Source organism: Fulmarus glacialis, unplaced genomic scaffold (assembly GCF_000690835.1).
Source record: "Fulmarus glacialis isolate BGI_N327 unplaced genomic scaffold, ASM69083v1 scaffold1345, whole genome shotgun sequence".
NCBI lineage: Eukaryota > Metazoa > Chordata > Aves > Procellariiformes > Procellariidae > Fulmarus > Fulmarus glacialis.
Window position 1 is genome coordinate 9901 of NW_009214675.1, and position 11604 is coordinate 21504.

The 11604-nt window shown below is 51.3% G+C and overlaps 1 protein-coding gene across 1 annotated transcript; it reads right to left on the bottom strand.

Moving 5' to 3' along the window:
- Window positions 1–3399: 3399 nt before the first annotated feature.
- Window positions 3400–9915, bottom strand: GTPBP2 (GTP binding protein 2). The gene is made up of 11 exons (XM_009578617.1): window positions 9895–9915; window positions 9071–9255; window positions 8654–8762; window positions 7908–8105; window positions 7452–7626; window positions 6596–6815; window positions 6032–6167; window positions 5567–5625; window positions 4556–4727; window positions 4114–4278; window positions 3400–3689 (listed from the first exon to the last, which is right to left on the bottom strand). The coding sequence occupies exons 2-11, from the start codon at window positions 9202–9204 to the stop codon at window positions 3492–3494; spliced, it is 1566 nt and encodes a 521-aa protein (XP_009576912.1). The 5' UTR covers window positions 9205–9255; window positions 9895–9915; the 3' UTR covers window positions 3400–3491.
- Between the last annotated feature and the right edge of the window lie 1689 nt (window positions 9916–11604).

An 11604-nucleotide genomic window follows, 5' to 3' on the forward strand; every position in this document is an offset into this window, starting at 1 on the left:
CACACTCTGGGTGATACTACATGCAACTTGATGACAGGTATCTGTTTTGATCGTGCTCTGCGGAATGACTTGTTCAGCTCTCTGGGCCACAGTTCACATCAGAGTGGCTGCCCCAGCGCTCCACAAATTACAACAGCAAAATATGGTGGAGGGGACAAGTGGGCACTGAGAGAGGGTGAGACCAGCTCCAGAGGAAGAGATGTGCTTGCCCTCAGCTGCCCGGCAGGGCTCAGCTCCGTGCTATACCGCTAGCTGCCTGGAGCCCACTGGCCTCTTCCAGAAGGGCTGCTGCCAATAATTTGAACTCAGCTCTTAGGGCAGGAGGAAGGAATGTGCCACGTCAAGGCAGCACTGGGTGGGGCTTGGAAACACACTTTGCAGAGAGTTTCATCAGCTGCCGGCTTCCCCTCCCTGAGCAGGGGGAGAGAGCCTTTCAGGCAGCCAATAATGATGCAAAGTTGTATTTGCACATGCTGTTTCCCCTTCATTTCTGAACTGCACTATCCCACCTGCAGCTGTTGAACTGGTCCTTCCAGCAGACAGCCTGTGCTGGGAAGCTGCTACATTGCTGTCAGTGGGGGTCTAATACTTCACAACACAGTTGTTGAGAGATTTCAGGAAGCACAAGAAGCTCATTCTGGTCCTTGCAGCTCTGCTGGTAATCAGCAGAGGAAGGAATTGGAATTACAGAGTCATTCCCATTAATGACAGTCCTCACATTGCAAAGTGACAAGTTTCCCAAAATCCTCATGTAAAGAGAAGTAGCAACCAGTCTGGCAGGGTTGCCTCACGCTCCTGTGACAGCAGCACGTCTCATTTCCTAAGTGGCAGGACCGGACTCAGCAGACGCCACTACCTGACACAAAAACAAGTTGAGAACAGGCAAATCACTTCAGTGACACAAGTCACCTCCACAGGGAAGCCTTTCTGCCTCTGCTTGTCCCAAGGGAACAACCTGTTCTCATGGAGAGAAGGCAATCACAAACCCCTTGATAAGGTCGAAGCTATTTTTAAAAACAAACCACCGGTTAGATGTGTGCCCTAGAAAGCATCCCTTTAATTAGGCTCCGGGGGAATCTGTGGCTGTGAGGAAGTACCCGCCACAGCCCGTTCTGTCCACAACAGCCCGAAGTGCTGTGCTCAGAGTGACGTGGCTGCCTGTCACCCCAGGCTGCACACCCAGGCTTGCTCAGATAAGCCAGGAGAGCACGGTTGTAAACAGCAGTGCGCGTGCATTCCTTCCACACCACAGGATGGTATTTATAGGCCTGAATGCAGGAAGCTTAGGAAGGAGTGAAGGGCAGGCATCTCCAACCGTGACCCAGCTCCAAGGGCAGCAGGGCAAGAGCCCAGCTCCACCCTTGCTCATTGTACAACTCAGCCAGCAGGCTCAATAAAACATCTTTATTCTGTACATTTATATATAGATGCTTGGGGAACAGGGACAACCCCCAGCATTAGAAAAATTCAAGACAACAAAACAGCAATTATGAAGAACATGGCACCACGAACAGCCGTGCCACAGATGGCAGGTATGAGGTGAGACCAGCCATCAGCTATTTCAGAGAAGGTCACAGCACTCCATACCTGCTTTGGGGCAGAAAACACCAGGGCTGCTGCAAACAGCTGGAGTCCCCCCCACCCTCCAGGCAGCTTTCTTTGTGACCCACTAGCACCAAAGGGAAGAGCCTGCTGGCAGCTGGGTCTGTCCTTGCAGGCACGGGTGAAAGACCACCTCACTGTAACACCCAGACCACTGCCAGGATGGGAAGAAAGAGCGATCCTGCTTGAGCAGCGAAGCAGCTGCTGTCTCACTGCTGGGCTGATGGGAAAGAAGCAGATTTTCAGCTGGGTCAGTACTCACCCCAAGGGACAGGTCACTCCTGTCACTACTGAGCTGCCTCTGAATCCCTTCATTGACACTGCCATTTCACTGGCGTCCCCACGCCTCAGCATGCTCTTCGCAGGGTGCAGCCGCCACCTCCCCACCTGCTAGAGCCCAGCCCAGAGGAGAGCGCTGCTTTGTGACCTCCACAGATCAGGACGGGCCGCTCAGCCCTGCAGGCACTGCCTGTGCCCGCAGCCCAGGAGCAGAACTTGCTCTCCGGATGGTAGAAGGACTGTTAGGGCGTCCAAGTGCTATCACAGGCCCTCACCCTTCTCTTCGGTCAGGGCTGGCAGGCCACCATGCCACGCGACAGGGCTGGCTGAAGGCCTGTTGCTCACGGCAGACACATTTGGTCTAACAGTCAACAATAAAACCAAAAGCCTATGTACAGCTATGCAGCCCCTGCTGCACCCTCCAGGCTACACAGGGGAGCTGCACGACAGTGAGCGGGAGACAAACGTGCTCCACTCTTTGTGCACAGAGTCCTTGCTGGCAACATCAGCTTTCCTCTGACAACAAACCCCAGTGGCAAGGGAAAGAAAAGAATTCTTCCTCCAGGAGAAACAGAAATAAAATCACGCCACTGCCAAATCACAGCTAAACAATAGAAGTCACCTGGTTTTGTGTTAGTAATGCAGCCTGTCCTCCTCACACATTAAGGCAAGCGTGTGAGGAGCAAGCTGGGCTGGGACCTGGAACAGCCACACCAGGGAGCCCACTGCAAACCACTGCTGCCAACGCACAGATGACACCGTCAGCCGAACATCCACGGAAACAACCTGCGCACACCAGCACAGGCACAGGCCCCGCTCTGCTCCACAGAATGGCCTCCTGCCCAGCTGCTGCAAGGAACAGATGCAAGTGCAAACTCTGCCTTCACGATGTTACATCGGGAGGCTGCGCTACTCCGAGCAGCCACAGCTTCCCCGGAGTTAGAAAGTGGGATGCTGAAGGAGTGTGTACACGTGAGTGGGGAACAGGGCATTTGTCCAACGGTAAGACACTCAGATCGGAGTAATGCAAAACCAACACACAAATGGACACAAAGCAGATTAAAGCCAACCAAGATTAAAACGGTTAAAAAGTGTCCTGAATGCATTCTGAGAGGTTCAACCAAGCCCCTGCTGTGGGTAGCAGGGCCTCTTCCATCCCCTGCCCAGAAGAATGTGCTGCAGGATGACTCAGGAGAGGATTGTTATCAACCCAGTGCTCAGAGAGCAGAAATGGGACCAGATCTTGTGTCACAGATGGAAAAACATCCCTTCACTGCTAGTCTTCACGGGTTCTGCTCCTCCCAACCAGTAATTTTCAAACAGTACACAAAGCCAGAACTTGCCTGCCCAGGTCTGCAGGTGCCTCTCATCTATTCTGAAGGAGGGCAGGGTAACAAAAGCTGCAGGCGATGTGGAGAACATGCTTAACTTGCCCCATATATGGCACTGAATGCGAGAAACTCTCCCAGGCTGCATCTCATAGTGCGGAGGAGGGACACCCACGCTAGAACGGGACAGCAGCAGCTCCAGGCATCACTCAGAGAGCCACGGGAGGTTCCATCCTTCTCCCCATGTGTTGGCGAGTGGAGATCTCTCTGACCTAGTGGTAGTCAGAAGCTCAGCTGTCCAGGCCCCAGGGACTCCTCCAGACCGTTTTCTTTGGTGGTGATGGCTTGGAGGTCAGTGACATGCCCAATGCCTTTGGTGACTCCTTCACGGAAAAGCAGCTTGGCTCCGATCTTCAAGTATTCAGGATGCTTAATGAACCTGAAACGGACAACTGCCTTCTCTCCTGTCCGCAGCTTGTCCTGAAAAGAAAAAGGGGAGAGCTTAGACCCATCTACCATACCAATGCATGCAGGAGAGGTGCATGTGGATGCTATGAAGGTGGGGCAAATGAGCAAGTTGCCTCCCTCAGACTGCACAGCTTGAGCCCTTCTCAATATTGGGAAGGGGCGACAGGAAGACACAAGCTCTGGAATATGGAGAGTTCACCTCCCTTCACAGTCTTGCTGTAGTCCATCACGCTGCTTGTTTCGTGAGGAGAGAATTCTTTAACATGTTGGGAGGAAAAGCAACCAAATGGGCAGGATAAAGGGATGGAGTGTGCTCCTAGGAAGGGACACAGCTACTCAAGATACCAGCAGCCCCTAGCTTTACTAGAGGGCATGGTAGAATCCCAACAAACCCCACAGGGAGGTCCATCTTCCTCCCCTTTCCTCCCATGCCTACCTTTCCATGGATCTTCTCTACGATAGCAGTCTGTCGCACGTTCCCCACGTGCACCGTCACCTGAAACCCCTTCCGGAAAGTCGTGGCATGGAACAACAGCACGATCTCGGCTTCAAACACTGAGCAGATGGTGGGGTTCATTTCTGGGCTCACCATGACCATGCCCTGCAAAACAACCCAAAGCTCAGATCAGTTAGGGCCAGTTCCCTTGCTTCTGAACAGCCCCCAAAACCACAAACACATCTCTACTCTGTGACTTGGTCTTGCATCCCATTCTCAGCCTTGTACTCATCCTACTTCGTAGCCTGGCCATTTCCTCCCCTTCCAGCAAGTTTCCTGCAAACATCTCTACTCAGTCCCGCCCTACCAATGGGGGATCTCCAGGGAAGCCTCCAGTCCTGCTCACTGGACCAGTGAGCAACCTGGCAACAGCAGGACTCACCTTGCGCAGCAGGGAGCGGTCGAAGGGTCCGAGGGCTAGCGTGGCTGCCTGCCCAGCCCGCAGCACACGGCAGGCAGAGCGGTTGCGTTGGATACTGCACACTTTCAGCCGGAGGAACTTCCCATCGTCAGTGGGACCAACCACCAGATTCTCGCCTTCTCGGCAGATCCCACTGCCCAGGGCAGAATCATAGAATCATTTAGGTTGGAAAAGACCTTTAAGATCATCAAGTCCAACTGTTAACCTAGCACTGCCAAGTCCACCACTAAACCAGAAAAGCAGGACAGAGTTCATCAGGAGACAAGGAAGAAATTTCATCCTCCAAGATCAACTGCACAAACTCCCCAGGGCCAAGAAGGTGAGTGTCCTTGGACTCTTACCTGGGACCAACTAACAGGGGTGCAAAGCTGGTGGGAACAGGGATTTCCTACAGTAGGAGAGAAAGCCACTAGCACTCCTAAGAATACCAGGTACAGACAGGGGCCATTTTGTCCCCAGTGCTCTGCCACACGGCACTGTTTCTGCTGGAGACACTGCAGCTGATGCCTGTTTTGTGTGGATGTGCTGGAAGCCAAACTGCTCCAATCACTCCTGAACACTGAGGGACAGCTGCCTTCTCATGGGGTAGCATGCAGTTAACCTCTGCTGGGATCGGAGGACTTGCCCTCTACGTTTCCTCCCCCTGCTTGAGGAATGAGGAAAGCAATGCCTTGGGATCATAGCTAACTTCTGCCGACTCTGGGTTCCAGCATGCCTTCCTCTAGCATGCTACAGGTCACATTCCTAATCCAGCAACTTTAGAGCCGACTCTCTGCTCACCACCACATGACCAATGGTCTGCTCATGGCACCTCCCAACACCCTGTAGGGCTTTACCCTCACTTGGCTCAGTTATCTGGCAGCAGTCAGGACTGAGCCTTGCACTGCTTCCACATCTGCAGCAGGTGACTCTAACCTTGTGGGAACTCCAGCAACCATTCACACCCACACTTGTCTGCCTGGCCTCACTTACCTCGACAGAGTTCCTCCCACAACAGTCCCCACCTCTGGCACAGTATAAATTTCATCGACCTACAGCAAGGCAACAAGAATAAGCTGCTCAGACAGCTGTGAAATAGCACTCCAGAATGACAAGTTGCCTGCCCCTTGTGTGGAGGGAGGTGAGCTCTCTGCTGGTCATCAGACACCATCTCAGAGCTTTCACCAGCTCCCACTACCTTCCCATTAGAGGAACCTCTGCCTTTTAAGTGGCAACCAGAGAAACAATCTTATCCCTGAGATGGGCATCCTTGGTTAGGACAGAGCCCAGCCTAACAGGCTTTTTTCAAGGACCGAGTCCATTCTTTACTTTAATGTCTCCCAATAGTCTAGGAGTTCACCACGTCTCTCCCCGTGGTGTCCAGATCCCCCAGATGTTTGTCACATGTCACAGCAATGAGTGCAGTACCAGAACTGGAAACAAACTACCCTTACGCACCTGAAACTCTGTGAGTTGCTGCATTAGTTCTTCCTGCTCTTTACTGTTGGTCAGTGGAGGGAGGATGTTGAGGAAGACTTTTAAGAGATCCAGGTTCTCCCCAGAAACACTGGACAGTGTGAAGATTGGGGTGATGCTGTCAGACACAAATAGACAGGAATAAGCAGAAGGCCAGAGCACAGCTGCAGAAGGTGGCTGGGATTCTGAATGTACTGAGTCCAGCAAGAGGACAGAGACTACTGTTGATAAATGGCTAGAGCAGGAGCCCATGTACAGAGCAGTACTTTGCAGTAACCCCTATCTCAATGGTTGGTTGAGGCACCAATCCCCTGCCAACCCACACTTCTGTCATGGAGAAGTAACTCCAGTGCAGCCTCGGGCACCTTCTGCTCCCAGAGCCCAGAAAAAGGCCTGGGAGGGGAAAATGCCTTCTTGGAGAATGCAAAGGAAACTTGAGGATGTTCAAGATGTGGTTGCCTCCCCTGTGGTCACCCTTCCCCAGCTCCGCACAGCAGCCCAGATTGAATTGCGGGCTCCCAGCAGAAGAAAGGAATGGCCCCTTACTTGGGAGACTGTGCAAACTGCTGTGCTGCTGTAACAGCATCGTCATCTGAGTTCACAAGCAGGGGGAGCTTGTTGCAGCCTGGCTGCTTCAGGATTCGCTCCAGCTGCTTCACTGTCCGTTCCACGGTGGCTTTCGAACACAAGTCAACTTTGCTGATGACAATGAAGAAGGGGACCTTGAGGGCCATGGCCAAGCCCAAGTGCTCTCGCGTTGTGCCTGCTGCAGGAGACAAGCGAGAGTGTAGGTGCAGTAGCAGTCATCACTGTTGCTTGTTTATGTGACAGCTGTGTCTCCAGGCTCTCCCACAGGCCCACTCTAGAGATTTCACCCTAACTGCTTAGTTCATCAGGCAATGAAAAAGCAAAATCATTCTTTTAAACAAAACCAAACATCAGTCCAGAAAAACAAAAACCACCAAGAATTTTTGTGACTGATCTGTTTGCTTCAGAAAGATGTAGTAGTTTTCATTCTTAGGCTAGAGTTTGCCAGAAAACAGCCACAAAAATGTCAAGGAAAGATGTGGGAGAACTCCAGCTGCCTTTTTACAAGGCTTCAGGATTCAGCACCCCTAAGAATATGTCAAAGTTGTTTTTTTTTCTGACAAACACAGCTTCAAATTCCAAACAAAGCCTCTCTGTCCAGGGTACAGTTTAATGTGGTCTACAGCTGGTAAGCGGATCCCAGCTCTGCTCCCCTCCCAGGCACTCGTAGGCACTGGCTTACAGGAAATCAGTAGAGGCTTCCAGACTAATATTTTTTTCTGACAACCGTTCCCAGCTAACAAGGACCCACTCCCCCATTCTCCACTTCTCTTCACACGTTGCTGTCAATCCATGCAGGCAAGGCAACACTCACCAATGCCAGTGTTGGCACTAACCACCAGCATAGCAAAGTCTGGGCAGTAGCTGGTGAGGCCAAAGATGGTTGTTTTTAGATACTTGTGGTGGCCAGCCAGGTCGATGAAAGTGATCATTTTGGAAGAACTCTCACAGATCTCTTCTGCTGTTCGGGAGTCACTGTAATTTACCACCTGAGGAACATAAGGACTCTGTGAGAGAAGGAGCCCCAGCAGGTAAGTGAAGAAAACCCAGCTCTTATCTATCCACTTTGACCTCAGAATTAGTGATGAGAGATCATTCACCATGGGTACAAGAAACGACGTCTGTTGCAAATGGAAAAGTAGCACTCTGGTTCAGCTAAAGGGACACAGAGCTGTGCCACCTCTCTTCCCTCATGTCCCACTCACAGTTGTAGCAGGAGGGTAGTCCTATTCTCCTCCAGCTTTCTGAGTTCAGCAGCCCACTCCCTCACCTCTCCTTTGCTGTTGAAGCCGAGGATCTCAAAGCTGATGCTCGACGTTCTTCCTGACTGGATTTCATGGAGATGCCGGAAGAGGTTGAGGCGTGCTCTGCCCCGCCCGTTGTCCAGCTCTCCTTGCGTTAGGACACCCAACAGGGTTGACTTCCCTGAGTCCACATTCCCCAGCACAGCTACTCGCAGGTCTAAGAACTACAGGAAGAAGAACAGAGAAATCATGAAACTTAACCACTGCTGTGCTGGGTGTACATGAACGCTACATGGCAGTGGAGAAGTGCCTCAGAGAGCTTCCCTCCAAGATGGACACTGTGCAGTGTAATCTTACTCAGATTCTGCTCTTGCTCCCAGCAAACCACTGCCCAGGAGTTGTGATACACTCTAGAGTTGTGATGTGACACATCAGGCTTTGATATCACAAAAAAGGCCATTTGCTGCACCAGGACATCTAAATCCTTCCCTGTTTGCACACTGGCCTGCATCAGAATTGTTGCCGTAGAAGTGAAATAATTTCTCACCTCTGATCCAGGCAATCTCCCCTACTGGTATCTGCCTCAACCACAATCTTGGAGATAAAAAGCGTTATGATCAAGCCTCTTTCTGGCAGCTCTTTAAAGGATCTGCTATGGGCCAATCTATGACAAAGTGCCTCTAGGGTTTGGGCTCCCATCCCAAAAGGAAGCTGCTTGTATGAAGCCTCTAAGTCTCCAGCAGGAGAGGACAGCCAAGTTGCAGGTCCCTACCTGCTGGTTGTCAGGCACCTTTCGGACAAGCACCTCCGTTATCTTCCTTGGAACGTCGCTGTCGTAATCGACCTCCCTCTCCCGCAGCACCGTAATGTCAGCCCCAACCCTGCCACAAACACGAAAGGAAAGAATGAGACACACACACTTGTACTCAGCAGCTCTTGCACCTCCAGAATCACAGCTGGCAAAGTGAATGGGATGAAAGCTGGGGATAGCAGGGAAGGAGCCTCAAGGTTCCAGGCAAAAACCCTGTAACTGCCGTCATATTTCTAAAGCTTCATGATGAGGGAATTTCAGTCATACAGGGGCTTTGTAGAATGGAGCCACCAGCTCCTCAGGGGACTCCTGGGGCCGAGCCTCTCCACTGGAGACTGTTTATGCCTGCGGGTCCTGCACATGAAAGGGAACACGTACTTCTCTGCCATACGGCGCAGTGTCTTGAGCGAGGCACGCATCTCCTCCTCTGAGAGGCCCACCAGCAGCCCATTGTCCTCCACGCCGATCTGGTAGACAGCCTCACCTCGGCCTTCCTGTAGTCGCCACTTCATCTGTGTCACCAGGTGCTCAAAGCGGTATTGCGAGGGATTCACTAGCTTTAGCTGTTTAATGGAGGGGGTAGTTATAGTCACAATCGGGATGCAGAGGGAATCCCATTGCCCAGGCCAGCAACTCCGGAACCCAACACCGTGAAGCAATGCACCCAAGACTGACCCACCTCTAGAAATCACAGCCCATGTTAGTGTCTGCACAGAAGCCACAGGACAGGTGAGAAAGGGTTTCACAAAGGTGCACACATATGGTAGAAGAACTTTCTTGCATCTTGCCAAAGGGATCTGTACCCTGCCTGCTGTGGGGGTAAAGACAGCACTGTGGGACCTATCTGTGACACAGGAGCCAAGTAACTGCAGATGGCAGAACAGCCACAAGAAAGTGACAAATGATTATTGGGGACACCTGCAGCTCTCTCTCTAAAGGAAGATTTAAGGAAAAACACAGTGGGTCTCATCTCCTAAAACAGATTCCTAAAAATGAGTACTGAGATCAAACTCTTCCAGCTCAGCATACTGGGTATTGCTAGGCACAGAGATACAGAAGATGACTGGTAGTTCCTTAGTACCGTGTCCACTTTTCTGTCCCTTCCTGGGACATGTTCCCCATATGCTGTCTTTGGTGAAGTTACTCACTGCAAAATAACCCTCTGGGAGGAAGACCTCCTTCTGCAACCTCAAAGGGCTCACCTTGTACTCGATGTTCCCATCTTCTGCCTGGTCAGAGAATGAAACGAGACAGGTTAGATGCTGTGCCAGCAGGGACTTCTATAGGCATCAGCTGCCCAGATTCTCTGCAGCTCATGCTGACAGTTTCAGAGAGAGGGAAAGTGGCAGAAATATACTGTTAGGTCACAGCCTCTTCTGCCATTCATTCCTACACTCAACTGGAACTTACTTTAGGTTTGTTTCTGCTGTTTGCATCGCACATCATGAAAACCAGAGGACAAAACTAGAGAGGGACAGAGGGTGTAATACTGGTTTTGGGGGATTTTTTTACTGCCAGTAAAGAATAGGGCCAGTCTAACAGTCACAGAGGGAGAGCTCCAGTTTCAAAAAGGCACAGGCCAGCAGATGATTAAAAGTCTCCCTCCTCATCCACCCATGACCCACAATGCCACCCATAGCATCCCACTCCCACCCTATCCAGCAGCTTCCATCCACCCAATGTGCACAGAAACAGGGGACTGGGAACAAAAGTCACTGCCTCCTCTTCTGCACACTGATACCCTTCCTCATTCAATTAGTTTTTCATTGACTCCTTTCCATACCCTTGCCTATCTTCTCTCTGCAAAACAGAAGGGACTACAGACATAAGGAAGCAAGCTACTGTCTTCTTTGCAATACAGCAAGCTGGTCACTGGCCTGGCAGTTCTGGAGAACCACACCTGATTGGGACTGTCTGTACACAACGTACTCAGAAGAACTTTCTCAGGAAGGGCTGGAGCCAGACTGGGTTGTCACAGAAAGACCTGGGTACTCATCAAGCTCACTCCAACTACAACAGGCTCCAGCTTTCCAAAGAAAACATATAGCCAATATTGAAATAATTTTCCCACTGATTCGGTCTAAGGACCACTGAGAAACTGCCTTCAGCCTGACCTCCTCCTGGAGCCTGCAGGAAGCCAAGTACTCTGGCAGACTAAATGGGGCTGCCGACACTAAGCACTTCCTTTTCCTCTGGACACCAGCTTGCATGTCAGGAGAGACAACAGCCCTCTCCTTGCCTTCTAGCTCAGCTCCTAATCACAGTGGTGCTTATGGTGGCAAAAGGCCAATAGAGGGAAGTTCTGAATTGTCAGCTCAGCTCTCGGGCAGCGGAGCTATGCAGTGAGAAAAGGGTACTTGCAGAAGGTTTTCTTCTCTACCAGCTTTCCAGCTCTAAGAAAAACACAGTCACATACTGTGCTGTCGTCTAAATAAGGGGGTGGCTCTCTTTCAAGGCAGCTAAGACTAGAAAAGCAACAAGCCTAGACTTGCTGAGCCACATACTGCACAGGGTAGCCAAGGACAGGAAGCTGTGCTGAAACCTCCAGCTGAAAGGAACAAAAACTAAACTGCGGCTGCAGGGGACAGTCCTGCCCATGGAGAAGATCTAACAGTAGCAAAGTGCTGTTTTCCCTTCATGCCAAGAGTCACAGCCCTGCCTTGTGGAGGAATTGCTCCGTCCCAGTGCAGGCTCTCACATATTTTACAGAAAGCTCACTGAGTGGGGCCCAACAATAGACTCGAGGGCAATGTAATGCTCCCTACAGTGGCAGTCCTATTAGTGTGGTGCCAACTGCCTGAACTAACCAACACACCCACTTACTACCAATGCCATTTTTTCGTGCTGCAAGAGGCAAGTGCCTCACACTCTGTCAGTACTGTCTGCATCTCCATGTAAGAAAACTCAGCTGG